Source organism: Choristoneura fumiferana, chromosome 7 (genome assembly GCF_025370935.1).
Source record: "Choristoneura fumiferana chromosome 7, NRCan_CFum_1, whole genome shotgun sequence".
Classification (NCBI taxonomy): Eukaryota; Metazoa; Arthropoda; class Insecta; order Lepidoptera; family Tortricidae; genus Choristoneura; species Choristoneura fumiferana.
Window position 1 is genome coordinate 18687337 of NC_133478.1, and position 19658 is coordinate 18706994.

Sequence of the window (19658 nt, forward strand, 5' to 3'; positions counted from 1 at the left end):
GTAGCATAAACTCCTTACACGCTAATCTAATATCCCAACACCAATACTAAAATTATTGTTAGATATAGGGACGCGAGTGAAACCACGAGCTGCTCTATTCGCACTGACGTTTAATACACATTGACAGGAGTTGTGGACGCAGCCACACACACACATACATAACATCTCTTCCCTCTAACATGGAACAACCCTTAAAACTAAGCATATAATTCTAAACCTTATAATTAACCTTGGGACGTGGGCGCAACCTTTTTCGGGTATATAACATTGGCTGCTCATCATAGCTTTTGACATCGTCCGGAGGTTCCTCTCTAGCCTCCTCAAAATGGTCGTCTTCGGAGGACACCGCCCGTTGCGGAGTAGGACGCTCAGGAGACTCTGAGGGACCCGCAGACTGTGGTTGAGTCATACTCTTCCTTCCCCCGGTGAAATAATATTCAGGACTTCTTTGGTGACATACCAAAGGAGACACAGGCAAGTTCAACGGAGACAGAACATTGGCTTCAACCTGCGTATCCAGAGGTGGTGATGATGGTCTTTCGCGGTTGGAGTCTAAACTGGTGCTAGCCGAAAACGGCAGTGACTGCCTTGGCGGCGGCACCGGTGATGGCAGCGGGGGCGGCGGTGGCGGCGGTGGCAGCAGCGACGGCGGTAGCGGCGGCGTCGGCGGTGGCGGCGGCAGCGGCGGTGGCGGCGGCGGCAGCGGCGGCGACGGCGGTGGCGGCAGCGGCAGCGGCGGTGACGGCGGCGCAGTGTATGTATTGGACGGTGTCCTAGTCGGTGAGTCATCACGATCCCATAGGTTTTGATTGTCAACTGATCCTTTATATAACATCAATTGATTTTTGTGCTTTTTAATAAATGAATTAGACGAAATGTCTTTAATTTTATACAATACTCTCCCGATTCTTTTACTAATGATTCCTTTACACCAGATGTGCTTATTTTGATGAACATTTTTTTAAAAAGAACGTAGTTACGGGTTCAAAAGTTTGTTTGTTTTGTTTATTTAGTTTTTCATTCTGCAAACACTGTTTGTTTCTGACTACATTAGCAAGGTCCACAGACGAAGGTGACGGTGGTGGCTGGATCGGATTGAACAAATCCAAACGCGATCTTAGCTTTCGCCCATAGACTAACTGAGCGGGCGAGAAGCCTGTGGTGGAATGAATGGAATTTCTGTAATCGAAAATGTACTTCAATAATTTAAGTTTACTTTCCTTTAAATTAGTACTTGAAAGAACACTAGATTTAATACCTTTTTTTATTACTTTTACGTAACATTCCGCTTGGCCGTTGCTGGCCGGGTGATAGGCCGGAGACGTTACGTGCGATATACCATTCAATTGACAAAACTGTTCAAATTGTTGAGAGCAAAACGCCGTTCCATTATCACTTACAATTGTATGAGGTAAACCAAATCTAGATAAGTAGTCATACATTTTTTCGGTTACCGCATTAGTCGTAGTCGAGCACCCCATATCGTAGACTTCTACCCATTTCGTGTACGCGTCGACTATTACTAAATACGATTTGCCATTAAGCGGACCCAGAAAGTCTACGTGCACCCTGTAAAAGGGCTGCGGCGGGTAGTCCAGTGCGCGAGCGGCGCGCGCGGCGGCGCAGGGCGCATCTGTATACACACATCGCAAGTACCGATTAAAATTTCGATTGCTTCGTCTATTCCGGGGAACCAAAATCGTGAACGTGCTTCCGCCTTTGTTTTCACGATTCCTAAATGGGACGAATGCAACTCCAATAAAACCTTTTTCCGCAAACTCTCGGAATAACAACCTTATGGCCACGCATTAAACAACCATTTTCTACTGACAACTGCGTTTGGCACAAATGAAAAGGTTTATACCTTATATTATCAATTTTTTTTGGCCACCCGACTAAGGTATATTGCATAACTTGCTTTAGTATCGCATCTTTACTTGTTTCCTCGCGCAACTCGTTTATTGTTATTGGTAAGCTGCCCTCTACGACGAAACAAACGTACGCGGCACGATCGCACAGATCCGCGTCGGCTTCGAGCTTCCCCGCGCCCGCGCCCGCGCCGCTCCCCTCCGGCTCTGGCACGCAGGCCCGCGACAAGAAGTCTGCGCTGTTAGAAGCGCTGCGAATATATTCAATAACATAGTTATAGCCACCTAAAAACATTGCGTATCTCTGCAAACGATTAGCGGATACTTCTGGTATTCCACGATGTGGTCCAAAAATAGAAATGAGGGGTTTATGGTCCGTGCGTAAAACGAACGGAGTAGACCTACCATACAAATATTGGTGAAACCTCCTCACTCCGAACACTATAGCCGTCGCCTCCTTCTGAATCTGCGAATAACGTTTCTCCGCTGCGTTAAGGGTCCGGGAAGCGAAAGAAATGGGTCTCTCGGCCCCATCAGGCTCCACCTGCGACAAGACCGCCCCCAGGCCCCAGGGAGACGCATCGACTGTCAAAACTAACTTTAATTTGGGATTAAAATGAGCTAACACTTGATCCGAAGCCAGATTTTTTTTTATGTTATCGAAAGCCCTATCATGAATTAGGGTCCACTGCCATTTGACCCCTTTCTTTAATAGGTCATACAATGGACTAAGTATCGTGGATGCCCCGGGTACGAAATTCCTGTAATAATTCACTAATCCGAGGAACGACTGGAGTTGACTCACATTATTAGGCACCGGGGCATCAACAATGGCTTTAACTTTGTCCGATGATTTTTTTAAGCCGTTTCTATTAATCACGTAGCCCAAATAGCTAACTTCATCTTTGAAAAACTCGCATTTCTCCTGTTGAAGCGTCAGACCCGCATCCTGTAGCCTTTTTAAAACGCAATGAAGTCTATCTAAATGTTCGTTATCGTCCTTGCCCGTGACCAGCACGTCGTCCAGCAGGCACAGCACGCCGTCCAGCCCGGCCAGCAGCCCCTCCATGGCGCGCTGAAAGATGGCCGGTGCGCTAGCCAACCCGAACACTAGCCGCGTATATTTATATAAACCGCGATGTGTATTGATGCACGTTAAGCTTTGTGATTCTTCACTTAGCGGTATCTGGTTGTAGGCATAGATAAATCTAACTTTGTAAACTTTTGCCCGGAATGTAACTTAGCGAACAATTCGTTAGCCGTTGGTAATGGATATTGCTCGATGACTAATTGTTTGTTTATGCTGATTGAGTAGTCTGCGCACAGTCTAACGGACCCGTTGCGCTTCAACACAGGCACAATTGGTGATGCGAAGTCTGAACGTTCAACAGGCACGAGAACATTTAAATCGACCAATCTATCGATTTCCGAATCAATTTTATCCCTTAAGGCAAAAGCGATCGGCCGTGCTTTAAAAAACAACGGAGTGGAACCGTCTTTTAATTTTAATTTGACACTATATTTATTAAAACATCCCAGTTTGTTAGAAAACAATTGAGGGTAAGTCTGTTCAAGGGTAGTATTATTTTGCAAGTAGTGTATTGGCGTTAATTCTAAATTAAATTTACAAATAAAATCTCTGCCGAGCAGCGGGGGGCCGCCGTCACGCACCACGTACACGTCCAGCGTGTGGGTACGTCCCGCGAACGTGCACGGCAGTGGGACCCTACCTACACAAACTATGTTGTCACCCGTGTAACTACGTAGTCTTTTGTTCGTAGGTGATAATGGAACGTTATTGAAATACGTTTTATACGTATTGTTAGATATCACCGTTACGGCGGACCCGCTATCCACTTCAAATTTAATTTGAGCACCATTAATAATAATAGTTTCCACCATAGGCTCACCCCGAACAGAACGAATGTTAAACAACTCACCGTCGTCGGCGTCGCCTTCGTCTCTGGGCCCTGCTTCTACGTAATTAATTTTCGGACACATTCTACGTAAATGACCCTTCACTTTGCATTTTTTACAAACGAAATTGCTAAAACGACACTCCGACACTTTGTGATTATTGTATCCACACGCAGCACACTTCACTCTGGCCGAACTATCTTTGGGTTTTTGCTCTGCGATCTTAAACAGCTCGGAGGTGTTGGCGGCCGCGCCCCGCGCGCGCACACTGAATGCTCTCGGCGAGCTCGACGGCTTTGGCCAGCGTGAGCTCTGCAATATTTTGCGCGTACAACTTCTCTTTTTCGAGACCGGGCCGCATTCCCATCACGAAGCGATCGCGGAGCGCTTCTTCGACGTTGCTGAACCCGCAGTGCGCGGTCAGACCGCGCAGCCTCGCCGCCCATTGCGCATGAGACTCGCCGGCCTGTTGTATCGCCGCGAAGAAGTTTTCATTTTCCCGAACCCTAATATTTCTGAAAATGTAAATATTTCAGATTTTGTATAAAAATAACTTCATCTAACCTAGAGGGTTCTACACGATGACCCTGAAATAAATCCTGAAATATTTACAGTTTAAGACTTTGCGAAATGAGACAGGTTGCCAAACGTTACGTTGCGAAAAGGCAGCACTAAGCACTAAGACTTAGAGCAAAGTCATACCACCATACTTCACACTATTTTCCCTAGAAAGTCGTCATGCAGTTTGCTATCAGTCCTCTGCGGGCGACCACGACCACTCTGTTAACAGTGCTGCAGTGTAGCGATTTAGAAGAAGATATGGTATTAATTGGCGTGACCTTAGTAGTGTGGTGGCGGAGTAGCAAAATAATTGATGGTCCTCCGTGTAGTAATAACTCTGTTTTATCACACTTACTGTTTCGCTAGCGTACCACGCGGGCTCTGAGTACGGCTGGTCGGAGCTGTTCTTTTTCCACGTGCCGCCCCAGGGCACGCAGTGGCCCGTGCGCGCCGCCATCTACGGAGACATGGGCAACAAGAACGCACGAGTAAGTAGGTGTGAAAGAACTTGGGGCTCAGGCAATACATTGTCGTAGCATAAACTCCTTACACGCTAATCTAATATCCCAACACCATACTCAAAATTGTATAAATAGATAATGGACATTATGCTAGAATGACCTATTATGTTAATCTGGTAGATAATAACGAAGACCAGCGTCAGGTTGCAATAAAACGTTCTTTTGATATACACTGAGCATATTTTGCCAATAATAGATACAGCAATTACAGCATACCTCCAGACACTACGTCAATATTGCTTAAACTCCGTTGGACGCATAACCACATGTGACATGTCTCTTAAAGAACTAGTCTTTACCTATTTCTTTATACGAAGACCTTTCAAGATAGACTTGAGAAAACGTAAGCCTCCTTATGCTTGTGATAGTGTGTTGAGACCGGGTTGAATCCGGGTAACCAAGCGCCAAGCGGGACCTTCTGGTGGGATATAAGATGTAGTTTGATGGTCAGCTATGCTATATATACTGCTGCTATATTGTCATCGGCCCTGACATGAACTGGAATGGTAGTTAGTGTTGTTACGGACACGTGTTGTCGTAAATATAACAATGCGCTTATCTATTGAGCTTGCCTATTTATCATGTTGATATATGTCCATTAAACGGGTTGACATCACAATTGCAACCTAACGGCCCTGCCGTGACTATGCGCGTCCCTAAGCGTTTTCTTTCTTCATTGCGTGTGCTACCTGATAACCACTGTGCAGCAAGCGTCTTGACTACGCAATGAATAGAGAAAACGCTGATACACCGCCGGGCATCGGACTTAAATGTGTCCACTGTAGACTCTTCTCAAGGGACGCTATAATGACCGGTCCTGCACAACCCGCATCCAACGAACTTCGTGCTTAGTCGGCCTGCAACAAGTTTTGGCGAAGTGCTGATGCTTGCATAGGCAAATTAACAGCGGCACTAATAATGCGTATCGACAACAAACTGTTCACAATATTTTATATTTTTACGCGACTTTCCGACGAAAAACCCTGACTAAGGGCTTTAAACACAACCATACTCAGAGTTTTCCCCTTGACACTTCTTCTCAGTCTCTATCGTATCTGCAAGACGAGACTGAGCGCGGTAACTTCGATTTGATCCTGCACGTTGGGGACTTTGCTTACAACATGCACGACGACAACGGTAGACGCGGCGACCAGTTCATGCGGCAGATACAACCAATCGCCGCGCTGGTGCCTTACATGACTTGTCCTGGGAACCACGAGGCTTTTCAGTAAGTGGACATTATCACATCTGTAATTCTGTATCTATTGCCATATTTTTTCATCAGTTCATCCATACTTAACTTTCATTTGGCCAGTTTTGGCGGGTCCATTATATCTTTTTCTATTTATTTCCATCATGTTTGTCACCACTACTAGCTTAGCTACAGTACTAGTAGGTACAATTACTATAAAATCCTCACTCCTCAACTCATTCACTGCCATATTTTAGTTGCTTTGCTTTAGGGTTGGCTCTACCGTTTTATCAATATCGGTATTACCACGATCTACATGAGCAGTATCACCGTAGTATATTAACTTCGCCAGTCAACTGTATATTTAACATCACCATTTCCACTTCATATTCTTACTTCTCCGCAGCATTATCTAATCCTCAGTCACGCCCATGCAAGAGCCCAGACTAACTCATTTTGACAGGGTGTCGCCGTAATTAGACTACAATACAATTAAGTAATTAAATAGGTACCTATATTGTTCTGATTCATGATCATGATGGTTAGAAAGTCTCTATATTTATCAATTGGTTATACCTCTTTACAGTAACTTCAGCAACTACAAAGCCCGTTTCTCGATGCCAGGAACCACGGAAGGGATGTTCTACAGTTTCGATCTCGGGCCAGTGCACTTCGTGTCTATATCCACGGAGTATTATTACTTCTATAAAAAATATGGAACAGACCCGTTGTACAACCAGTTCCACTGGCTGGAGAAGGAATTGGCTAAGGCTGACAAGAACAGGTCAGGAATTTGTATCCACTCTTCGGTCTATAACTATATCCACATTGCTAGTGTCATTGTCATCAACAACAATAAATTTAGATATTTCCGTGTCTAGAACGCTTAATTTATTACCTTCTGAAAAAAAAACAAGGATTCTGAGTAATCTTTTTCCGTTTCCTCAAATAACGGATTACGCCCTGCCCTATTTAAGGAATAAATCTACACCAATATCTTAGCAAACGAGCATATTATTGATTTCTCACGTGATATTGCAGGGAGTTAAGCTTTAATACTACATATATATAAACTTTTTACCTTGCGTAGGCCAATTCCACAAAACAGCTACCGTTGCAGTAACGATGAAGCAAGGTTTGAAGTAACTCCTGAATTATTTAATTCTTTTTGATACTTTAGGGCCGAGCATCCGTGGATAGTGCTGATGGGACACAGACCTATGTACTGCAGTAACAAAGATGATGTCGAAGACTGCTCAGACGAGCTGACGCGTGTCGGGGTTCCGCGCATCGGTTTAGGTACGTAGTACAGTAACTTATTTCACGTACTGTAGTGTGTGTGTGTGTGTGTGTCTGTACGTTGCCCCGTACGTGAAAAATTTGCAATGGATTGTCAGCTGCAGTTTTGTCAGTAAATTGTTTTACTGCTCTCTTTATCACTCCATTCTTTCCATGATTATGCATCCTACTGAATGAAAACCATGAGATAGGCCCTTATAAGGACGTAAATAACAAATGACTAACTATTAATAACTTACCGCGTCAGGCCTGGAGACTATGCTGAAGCAATACGCCGTAGACTTGGTGATCTGGGCGCACGAGCACAGTTATGAGCGCTCCTGGCCGCTCTTCAACTCCACTGTGTACAACGGGACGAAAGAGGAACCCTATCGCAACCCTCGGTCGGTATTCATATGCCTCGTGGCCTCATGTGGCTTCTCTTGTTCTAATGTCAACAATGCCCTACTTTCCTGGTCTCCATCAACGTGATTATCTTCTTCCCCTTCTTCTTTGCTTTTTTTTTATTCTCTCCTCTACTCTCTCTCTCTCTCTTCTTAGAGGTTCATGAATTATTAGCATTAACACAAGGGATAAGTTAACGGATAAAATTATTCTACGTCTGCTGATGTTCTAAGGGATCATGGGTTCTAATAAATAATGCTGCCCTCTGAATAGAAAATGGGACTCTACTTAAATAAAATCCATCTATTGTAATCCAATTGTAACGAAGATTAGTTTCGGATTCGGATCAGGAAAGTTCTGTTGATTTAATAGCCAATTTATTCAACACAACATTAAGTCAGGTCATTTTATTATTTTTTATCACTAAACTGTTTCAGAGCTCCTGTCCACATTATAACGGGTTCAGCTGGTTGCCAAGAGGACCACGATCCATTTTTCAGTAAGTTTTAAACGTTTCGAACTAAGGTCTAAAATCCTTAATCTCCAACATTCAGTCACATACTCTACTTTGCCCTCACTCGATTACTACCCCTCTTCGATGCTTCTTTTAGAGTCTAGTCTAGTCTAAGTAGACTGCATTTAGATTTTAGAATATATCTCACTTAAAATGAAACAAGACTGCAAAGTGTATGTATAGAAGATTCAACTTAATCGGTCCATTAGATTCTAAGCAATTTTTCTGTGACAGATAGGCTGTGTTTTCATTGGGACGCGCTGAAAGTTTATTTAAGGGTCTCAGTTTTAATTTTGTCTGCAGATAACGCGTCTGATTGGTCAGCATTCCGCTCAGTGGACTACGGATACACGCGCTTCGTGGCACACAACCACTCTCACATTTACATGGAACAGGTGAGCTGAGCTCTTCTGCTGTGCAGATTCCGGCAAACGTCTTGAGTATGACCTCGGAGGGATCTTAAGGCTCTTTGGTAAACAACTAACGTTACAATATTAAGCCCAGTTCCCACTGTTTAATTTACATCGATCAACGTTATACAGGTTCGGGGAAGGTACTTTATGGTGCTAAGGTGTTCCCTTGTTCACAAGCCGACCGTCAAAGATGGAATGGTTCAGTTTCATTAAATTCGTCGAACTCACGGCTGCTAACATTTTTGTTTCTGTTTCAGGTATCAGTGGACTTAAAGGGCAAAGTGATAGACTCCTTCTGGCTCATCAAGGACAAGCTCTCGTTCAACATGCCATGATATCACTTGTACTTAATACTGTATTAAAAACGTATAATTGTTCTTTTTTTGTATAAAATAAAGTCCTATTTACAAATTGTAAATGTTTTTTCACTGTAGATATTAATTAGCAGGGCCTGTTTTAAAAAATAATCACATCTATAATTAAGTAAGTACCTAATTACGTAACTATTATATTATATAATAATTATAATGTGTAACAGTAGCTTTAGGGGCTGTTTCACCATCCATTGATTAGTGTTAACTGGCGGTTAGGTGTGATGCCGTCTCTATTTGTTTTGTTCGAATAGACGGAGACGGCATCACATTTAACCGCCAGTTAACACTAATCAATGGATGGTGAAACAGCCCCTTAGTATTGCGTGGATGTTTGTTCAAGTAAAACAGCGAGAGCCCGCGGCGGCCAGACCTTCGTTATTTCATAAAAGCTGAAAGTTTCTCGGTTCATGTTAGTAATACAAGATTTATTAAATCTGTAATAAATTATGGTTTCTGAACGTCTCTGTGTTGACGTCTACTCACTGACAGTTGACAGTTGCAAAGTTGCCAGCAGTATTGCAACGACACTGCTGGGGGTAACCGATTCGTTTCAATGGAATTATCACCCCAGATCTATCATCTAAATCGAAGTCAGTCATTATTTTATTTTAATTTGTATTACACATAGAATACATATTATATTATATTTCTGTTACATTTGTACACCTTGTGGTGTTAAAAAAAACCTGTACTAAAATTTAACCCACATTTGGGCCACTGATTACTAATAGGATACAAGTAGAAAAACATTAAAATAAGAAAATTGTTTTGTATGAAGACAAAGTCTTTATTTTCCATACATTATTTTTTCAAAATAAGAATGAAAGAATACATTTATTTAACGGCATAAAACAAGCATACTAACAAACATAGAACAGATAAAGACATACATGACGCTAAATAGGTCTCCACTCAGCATAATGCCACGGCAAGCCGTGGCGCTGATTTTAAATTAGTATAGTAAGTACCTATAGTACTTTTTTTAACACGCTATTGTCATGTGTTGTTCTGTCTGAAGTTTTATTAATGCATCGTATGTTAAAGCGACTTATCATCGCATGGTGGATAGGTAGGCAAAACTTTTTTTAACCTTAAAATACTTTACCTACTTACATTTTCCTTGATGAAGAACGGATACAACGCACCATTCCAGTACTTAAACACAAAAATTTTTGTTCTGTATTTAACTTACACTAAGCATTACTTATTCAGTGATTTAACGAGAATTTAAAATATTCGCTGGAAAAGTCGTGTATTGTATGAAACTAATCAGTGGTAATTTTCAATCCTTTCGCTGGTATCCCTTGTATTGACAGATAAATGACAATATTTTAAAATAAGTTATGTTTATGTTATGCTTTTCATTGAATCCAGCCCATCGGTACTGATATCCCCTTGTTTTGTTAATTAATGTTAATCAGGTCGCGGGCAGGGCATGCGTAGTTTCATTTGATTGGTAACAACGCCAGCGAGCGTCCGTATTAGTTTTATTAACTGTTTACGATAATTCGCAATACTAGTGTCGTAATTATGAAGTTTTTTATACTCATAGTAGCTCTTGGAGCTGCTAGGGCCACCCTATATGATCAAAAGCTGGATGCGGCGTCAACTTACGACTGTCCATACTGCCAGCCGGAGCAAGTACACATCGCTTTTGGAGGTAACAGTAACTATTTATATTCTTAACCTGAGTGACTATACTACTGGATATTGATTTGATTTTTGTTATATCCGTTTAGTTCTGTCGCTAGTAAATTTTTCATGAATTATCTAGCTTTTACGCGCGGCTTCGAACGCGTTTTGTATTAGGTGTTGCAGTTTAATTCAAAATTCGTTACTTTAATTCCCATGGGAACAATCATTTCATTGGGTGTTACATATGCATTTTCCCTTAAAGAAATTTCTCTTTTGATTTAACAGCTGAGATTTTGGGATTTTACATGCCTGAATTCCGAGCTTGTATATTGAAATATAAAGTAGCCAATGTGTTATAACTGAGATCCTGCTATCTTTAAATCAAATTTCATCCTAATCTGTTCTGCTGTTTTAGAATGAAAAAGTACACACACCCCAAACTTTCACATTTATAACCAGTAGTAAGATTTGTGTAGGTAATGTAATCATATTAGTGGTGATTTGTAACCATTGATTCTTTGTTCAAAATTTAAACAGTGCTTCCTTTTGCTGCATAGAAGTTAATGAATCTATGTCATTGATTTATTAAACTCAGCTGCAGTGAATCACCAATCAGCCATTTAAGGACTGGTCAGTAGTGATTGCATGTGTATTTAAATAGTCTTTAGATTACTGGGTGAATATTCGGGCGTTTGTACCGCCGTCATTGTTCTCAACACTTTTTTATCAGATTTCAAGAAATAGGTACAATAAATATCAACATGTGTCAACATGTGTTCATCAATATGTGTCGGATGTTGATGTTTGTTGTACCTTTTTGCTTAAGAAATCTGATAAAAAAAGTGTTGAGAACAATGACGGCGGTACTAACGCCCGAATATTCACCCTACTATATCCATTCAATTTAATTCAAATTTAGGAAAAGGTGGCTCTACCAAGTTTTTCATGATTCTGCCTAACGTTGAGTTTGACATGGCTTGTACATGAATGATCTTTGGAAACTATGAAGATATGGATGTTTTGATTCATAAACTATACCAAACTTAAAATAGAATAGAAGATTTATTTGCATAGAATAATTAGTTACATCAACTGTTATTGATGGTAATGAGACAAAAGGTTGCTTATCCTGCTATTTGTTAAAAATCCTTACATAAAGTAAAAAAATAAAACCTAAAACTGAAACAAATTAAGGACTTAAAGTAGCAATTTAGATAGAGAGGTCCAACATGTACTATCACACACAACCGCCATAGAAAATCCATTTTCATATATCTAATCTAGAAGTCCAAAAAATTTACGTTCCAAACAAATTCCTCATTCACATAAAAAATGACAAGTTACAATTTATATGTGTAGCGTCCAGATAAACCATTACCCCCCTAGCCACAGTTGGTTCCACTTGTTGGCAATACTGTCTAAACATCTGCACACCGGCGCTTGGAACTGCATGGCGTATTCAAAGTTATTTGAACTGTCCAAAAAGCCAGTCGAGAAGAGGAGACACATTCCTTCCGGCGACGCTGTCCCGAACAGATTTATAAATAAATAATATTATTATAAATTTAATGAAAAAAATGTTAATAATAGTATACAATAAATGCATGGGTGTATTTGTTTGATTTCCAATACAAATCTTTTGCTAGTAAAACTACTTTTCTCTGTCATCACAATTTTTTTTTGTTCTTAATTTTTCTGATGCACTTGTGTGTGTGCTTCGGGGGCGTTATAAATGGTAACAGACATGCACTCAAACACATCCTCTTTTCCCAAATACATATCCTTCTCCGATCTATTGTTAAATGTTGCCAATGAGTGGTATGATTGAGTTGAATGAACTTGTGATAAGTAAACCAATTAATCTATGCTTTGACCTCAGCTGCTAAGTAGGTAGTCTATTTGAAAGCATTATCAGCAGTATTGGGGCGACATCTATATAAATTACAATGATACTCGAAAAATTTAAGTTCTTGCCCAATACAAATATTGTTTTTGGATAATTTTAAACAATTCAGTCATAAAGAATTCATATCATATAAGTAAAAACTAAAACAAATTAGGAAAGGAATATGTTAAAATATTAACAAAAAGAAAATAAAAAACAGAAAAACTTTATTACTTACATGGCATTTAAGGTTATTTAAAAAGAGAAAAATGAAACCAAAGACAAACTCATGAACTCAGCAACTCAGAGAGAAGAAAATGTATCAGAATGACCAATTTTTCTACTGACTTACCAAGGTCTGTCTGTGTGATGACCTCTGACTAGGCATAGGTACTTCTGCTTTTTTATGTTTCTGGAGACCCGTTTACTCCACTGGACAACTTTGGTCTCAGTTTAAAGTTTATAAATTCTGTTTGAAAATATATGAAAAAGTACAAATTTCTGACCGCCACTGTTACCATATTTTTTGTTTAGTTCATTTTAAAAATTCTATAGTCATTAGTCATTATTTAAAATTATTGTTGTTATTGTCTTTATGAGAAAGGTCAAGATAGATTCTGTTTGTTTTATCAAATGCTTTGATGATTTTGGAAACAATGGTTATTGATAGGTACACAGGAAGCCCAAAGTATATTAAAGGCTGTTATGATTATGATGTAATATCACTTAAGTTATTAAATATTGAGGGACAATACACCCATTGACCTAGTCCCAAACTAAGCAAAGCTTGTCTTGTACAGTCATTTCCACTTATATCTGAAAGGACAAAGCATTCAGAATTATCTAACTAGTAACTACACATCATCATCCCAGCCTATATACGTCCCACTGCTGGGCACAGGCCTCCTCTCCGAACAAGAGGGACTGGGCCATAGTTCCCACGCGGACCCAGTGCGGATTGGGAACTTCGCACGCACCATTGAATCACTTCGCAGGTTTGTGCAGGTTTCCTCACGATGTTTTCCTTCACCGCTAAGCTCGTGGTAAATTTCAAATGTAATTCCGCACATGAATTTCGAAAAACTCATGATGTGCAAGCCGGGGTTCGAACCCACGACCCTCTGCTTGAGAGGCGATAGGTCAAACCATTAGGCCACCACGGCTTCCTCAGCTTCGGCTTCTTCCTCCATTTTAATTCACTCCTACATGTATTTTATTCATCGACCTTTCAATAGCAAGTTATCTGGCATCGCGCTCATTCGTCCGTATTTCTCTCATTTTCTTATCTCTTTCATATAAGTAATAAGTTTCATGCCACATATAAACAAAACCCTTTGTTTATATTTCGTTAACAACCTTACAACTCTATTATTCTATATTATATTAAGGGGCTGTTTCACCATCCATTGATTAGCGTTAACCGACGGTTAAATGTGATGCCGTCTCCGTCTATTCGAACAAAACAAATAGGGACGGCATCACACCTAACCGCCAGTTAACACTAATCAATGGATGGTGAAACAGCCCCTAACCCTATTATTATAATAGTAGTCATTAGTTAGATTCTACAGTCTCGTCATGTCCGTCATACCTACGTCACCATGTTTAAGAATGCTTTTTCCTATTTAATATTGTTGTGATATTATTGCTGGTGACTGTAGGGTGTTCAACAGTTGATAAACACCCTTGATCTATGATTACATTACAGATGTGTGTATGTAGATTGTTTCTAATTACAATATTTCTTATACCCTCCTACCGCCCAGTGTCCTTTATACATATAGGACTGACATAGTATAGTTACATTTCATGTTCATAAAACAAAAATTTGATTTGGGTCTAGGAGGATACACGTACCCTAAAAAATAATCTGGGAATGACTGGATTACTTTGAATGAACCCTGTAAATATTTTTTGAGTTTTCGTAGTCAACGTACAGTCACCAGCACCAATATCTGACACGACAAGCGTGCATAAATATCTGATACGACTCTATTCCTAGGGCCGGAAGGACGTGTCAGATATTTTTGCACGCTCCGCTGTGGCAGATATTAATGCTGGTGACTGTACAGATTCCATGCATCGGTCGAATATCTAGACTAGATATTCGGGCACTCTAGATTCTAGAGTGAACAGCGTCAAATGCGTGATCACTTTATAAATAAAAAATCCGCTGAAAGGCCTTTAAACGGTTGTTAAATAAAACTTTTCAAGACAGCCTATAGAATATCCAAATTGCTTTTACTTATAGCAATACCTACTAGTAATGTAACTATGCATAGTTAGTATGATAACGAACTGCGCGTTAACAATATTTTAACTGATAAGGAAGTTTATTAAACAGCTCAATAATATTATAACTACTTTATTTATCAGTTTGTTACTAATTACGAGTAAACCGACACATTAATACGAGCTATTCCTTTGTATTCAATAATGACATGCAAGTAGGTATGAATGACATCAGCTCTATAAAGTTTCGCAACTTATGTTACCTACAGCAAGAAACAATACACCTTAGGATATAACAAGGATATAATGATATATTTACGATAGGTAATTTATTGCACATATAATACATTGATTAAAGTGAAATGGGAATCCCCGGCAGCCGCACCATTCTGGTGGGAAACTTAGTTTTGTTCCTGCTTGACGAAATCTAAAGTGGTTCAAGACAACAAAGAGGTCTACAATTTATTTAGCTGTCCTTAACCTACGTTAGTAACTATACAATAAATAATTGAGATTTTGTCCTTTGAGCCGGCTTCCACAATATAGAACAATCAAACTTATTAGCAATCACTATCATCTTTAGAATGCTGTTTCTGCTGCCTCTCACTCTATCAATCAATGAGGCTTCTTGCGCCAGAACCAAAACCAGCGCGGGCCACGACATAAGTAGACGAAGCACTGTGGAAACGTGCCAGCCGTAACATTCTAAAGAAGTTGTTGTCTGAATACACAGCGTTAAATAAATAAATAAATATCATTGGGCACTTGACACCAACTGACCTAGTCCCAAACTAAGCAAAGCACTATGGACACTAGGCAACGGATAAACATACTTATATAGATAAATAAATACTTAAATACATATTGAACATCCAAGACCCGAGAACAAACATTTGTATTATTCATACAAATATCTGCACTGGCCGGGATTCGAACCCGGGACCTCAAGCGTCGTAGCCAGGTTCTCTAAACACTTAGCCATCCGGTCGTTGTAAGAATTTTCAAGAATTGCACAATTTGCAGAATTTTGATCATTTCCCTAGCTCTATCCTTGTCCCGCAGAGAAGTCCAACGACATCGTGGTGACATGGTCGACATTCAACGACACGGAGGGCTCGTTCGTGCAATACGGCGTGGGCGTGATGTCCCGCCAAGCCGCCGGCTCCAGCTCGCTGTTCCGTGACGGCGGGAAGGCGCGCCGCGAACAGTACATACACCGCGTCACGCTGCCCGACCTGCAGTATAACACTACTTATGGTTCGTTACTTTTCATTTTTAACCCCCGATGCAAAATGAGGGGTGTTGGGTTGTCTGTAGCACCGTAGCTCTTAAACGGGTGAACCGATTTGAATGCGGTTTTTTTTTATTTGAAAGCAGGTTCAGCCGTTTTTGAGATATTGAGCTTTGAAGTGACAAAGTCGGGGGTTTTAAAACTTTTTGTTGGTAAGGTTATCTCCCAGAGGCCTTGTCTAACGTGCGGGTGCTTGCGAGTCCAATCATCATCTCTTTCTACCCACATTCTATACCGTGTGACAGAAAGAAGTGGTGAAAAAGATCTTAATTCCAAATTCGTTAAGCAATAAATGCTCGTTTGGCTATATAAAAAAAACCTTAGAAGCTTGTGTTGTCTATGTAGGTTTGTCTTGCAATTTTTAATCTCACCAAATACCTGTATCATTGCCTACGCACAAAGGTCCATTTTTTGCCTCCCTTATAAACATATTTGGGTAACACATTTGATCCGTCAGTATGGGAAAGTCTGAAACTATAAGACATACGAAGATCTTTTCTTAGGAACCATGTCATCGATTTTAGTAACAAGAAAAACTGCATTCATACATTATCAAAAAACTTTTACTCAGTTCGGAAATCGAACCTCGTCGTTTTGAAAAATAAAACATACATTATTTTTATTTGGATATCGGTAGTGTAGGTCATAAGCAATCAATGTTACTATGAAAAAAATGCATCGTATTTCATATTCTTAAATAATGTCAGTTTTATTTTTTATAACGTCCGGGTTCGATTCTCGCTGAATACAAGTTTTTTGATAATGTATGAATGCAGTTTTTCTTGTTACTAAAGTCGATGACATGGTTCCTAAGAACAGATCTTCGTATGTCTTATAGTTTCAGACCCAGATATGTTTATAAGGGAGGCAAAAATGGACTTGTGCGTAGGCAATGATAAGGTATTTGGTGAGATTAAAAATTGCAAATCGATCACCTGGGTAAAGACAAACCTACATAGACAACACAAGCTTCTGAGGCTTTTTTTATATAACCAAACAAGCATTCGCCCACTGGCCGCCCCAGATGGGGTCCCACTCCGCCCAAAGATGGTGGGGCGCCGCACCCCTGGATGTTATGGAGTGCTCCTCCGGCACGGTGCTATGCAGGTTCGGCAGTATAGGTAGATCCTAGGTTAACCATAAGCTTTTGGTGCAGTGTACCACGCGGGCTCTGAGTACGGCTGGTCGGAGCTGTTCTCGTTCCACGTGCCGCCGCAGGGCACGCAGTGGCCCGTGCGCGCCGCCATCTACGGAGACATGGGCAACAAGAACGCACACGTGAGCATACTATACAATACACGACCTTAGACGACCTTTAGACGACCAGATGGCCTAGTGGTTAGAGAACCTGACTACGAAGCTTGAGGTCCCGGGTTCGATTCCCGTGTCGGGGCAGATATTTGTATGAAAAATACGAATGTTTGTTCTCGGGTCTTGGGTGTTTAATATGTATTTAAGTATGTATCTATCTATATAATTATATTTATCCGTTGCTTAGTACCCATAACACAAGCTTTGCTAAGCTTACTTTGGGACTAGGTCAATTGGTGTGAATTGTCCCGTGATATTTATTATTATTATTTATTTATAATACAACACATACAATGACTCTTCATTGAACACAAGCACATATTAAGGAGTACAGAAAACTGACGTTTATTTTCCAATGTAAGCAATGGCCGGTCTTACTTTCATGTCTGTTAAAATAATAAATACAAAATTGTCAAATCCGATTAGTCAGTGCCATCTATTCATTCTTTGTGGTAATTAGTTTTTAGGGTACCCAAAAGGAGCCCAAGGAACCCTATTACTGAGACTCCGCTGTCTGTTTGTTTGTCTGTCTTTCTGTCTGTCCGTCCTTCTGTCACAGGGCTCTATCTCTTGAGTCGTAATAGTTAGACACTTGAAATTTTGACGGATTATGTATTACTGTGGCCGCTATAACAACAAATACTAAAAACAGAATACAATAAATATTTAAGGGGGGCTCCCATACAACAAACTTGATTTTTTTGCCGTTTTTGCTAATGAATGTCTAATGTTGTATAGATAATCACTTTTTGTCTGTCCCTGACTGGATGCTCCTGTCATCCACTCAAAGGTTAACTGGAAGAGATCCCTTAAAGGGATAAGCTTTGTACATATATCTCATTGTTTGTCAATTGTGTTTGTTTACTTATTTTTTACAATAAAGAGTTTACATACATACATAATGGTACGGAACCCTTCGTGCGCGATGTGGTCGCTCCATTTTTCTTTCTTGAACACCAACACATAGTAAGCAGTACAGAAAACACAAGTATATGGAGATGTTCCAAGGTAATCAATAGTTGGTACCAGGATACGGACCTCCCTAGTTTCACAATCAGCATTCACGGTCGCTTGTTCCAGTCGCTGTCGTACCTCCAGGACGAGGCGGAGCGCGGCCACTTCGACCTCATCCTTCACGTCGGCGACTTCGCGTACGACATGCACGACGACGACGGCAAGCGCGGCGACCAGTTCATGCGACAGATACAGCCGCTCGCTGCCATGGTGCCTTACATGACGTGCCCCGGCAACCACGAGGCCACCTAGTGAGTAGCGCCACCGCCGGCCACCAAGCGCGGCGACCAGTTCATGCGACAGATACAGCCGCTCGCTGCCATGGTGCCTTACATGACGTGCCCCGGCAACCACGAGGCCACCTAGTGAGTAGCGCCACCGCCGGCCACCAAGCGCGGCGACCAGTTCATGCGACAGATACAGCCGCTCGCTGCCATGGTGCCTTACATGACGTGCCCCGGCAACCACGAGGCCACCTAGTGAGTAGCGCCGCCCACCAAGCGCGGCGACCAGTTCATGCGACAGATACAGCCGCTCGCTGCCATGGTGCCTTACATGACGTGCCCCGGCAACCACGAGGCCACCTAGTGAGTAGCGCCGGCCACCAAGCGCGGCGACCAGTTCATGCGACAGATACAGCCGCTCGCTGCCATGGTGCCTTACATGACGTGCCCCGGCAACCACGAGGCCACCTAGTGAGTAGCGCCACCGCCGGCCACCAAGCGCGGCGACCAGTTCATGCGACAGATACAGCCGCTCGCTGCCATGGTGCCTTACATGACGTGCCCCGGCAACCACGAGGCCACCTAGTGAGTAGCGCCACCGCCGGCCACCAAGCGCGGCGACCAGTTCATGCGACAGATACAGCCGCTCGCTGCCATGGTGCCTTACATGACGTGCCCCGGCAACCACGAGGCCACCTAGTGAGTAGCGCCACCGCCGGCCACCAAGCGCGGCGACCAGTTCATGCGACAGATACAGCCGCTCGCTGCCATGGTGCCTTACATGACGTGCCCCGGCAACCACGAGGCCACCTAGTGAGTAGCGCCACCGCCGCCCACCAAGCGCGGCGACCAGTTCATGCGACAGATACAGCCGCTCGCTGCCATGGTGCCTTACATGACGTGCCCCGGCAACCACGAGGCCACCTAGTGAGTAGCGCCGCCCCCAAGCGCGGCGACCAGTTCATGCGACAGATACAGCCGCTCGCTGCCATGGTGCCTTACATGACGTGCCCCGGCAACCAC

General features: G+C 41.9%; 2 protein-coding genes across 2 annotated transcripts in view; both read left to right on the plus strand.

Moving 5' to 3' along the window:
• The first annotated feature begins 4720 nt into the window (after window positions 1-4720).
• LOC141429815 (acid phosphatase type 7-like) lies at window positions 4721-9057 on the plus strand. The gene is made up of 8 exons (XM_074090366.1): window positions 4721-4834; window positions 5911-6095; window positions 6646-6843; window positions 7240-7358; window positions 7606-7741; window positions 8180-8241; window positions 8560-8651; window positions 8927-9057. Exons 1-8 carry the CDS (start codon window positions 4814-4816, stop codon window positions 9002-9004), a joined length of 891 nt encoding a protein of 296 aa, XP_073946467.1. The 5' UTR covers window positions 4721-4813; the 3' UTR covers window positions 9005-9057.
• Window positions 9058-10365: 1308 nt separating this feature from the next.
• Window positions 10366-19658, plus strand: part of LOC141429816 (acid phosphatase type 7-like) — a 33581-nt gene continuing 24288 nt past the window's right edge. Inside the window, exons 1-4 of the mRNA XM_074090368.1 lie at window positions 10366-10703; window positions 15858-16052; window positions 17243-17364; window positions 18478-18662. Coding sequence (XP_073946469.1) covers window positions 10574-10703; window positions 15858-16052; window positions 17243-17364; window positions 18478-18662 — 632 coding nt within the window. The 5' untranslated portion in view covers window positions 10366-10573. The remainder of the gene's footprint in view (window positions 10704-15857; window positions 16053-17242; window positions 17365-18477; window positions 18663-19658) is intronic.

Bases quoted from the DNA above. Each gene is read 5' to 3' on its own strand.
- LOC141429815 (XM_074090366.1), top strand. From the start codon at position 4,814: ATGGGCAACAAGAACGCACGA. The intron at 6,844-7,239 runs GTCAGGAATTTG...TTGATACTTTAG, and splicing joins GCTAAGGCTGACAAGAACAG to GGCCGAGCATCCGTGGATAG. The intron at 8,652-8,926 runs GTGAGCTGAGCT...TTTCTGTTTCAG, and splicing joins CTCACATTTACATGGAACAG to GTATCAGTGGACTTAAAGGG.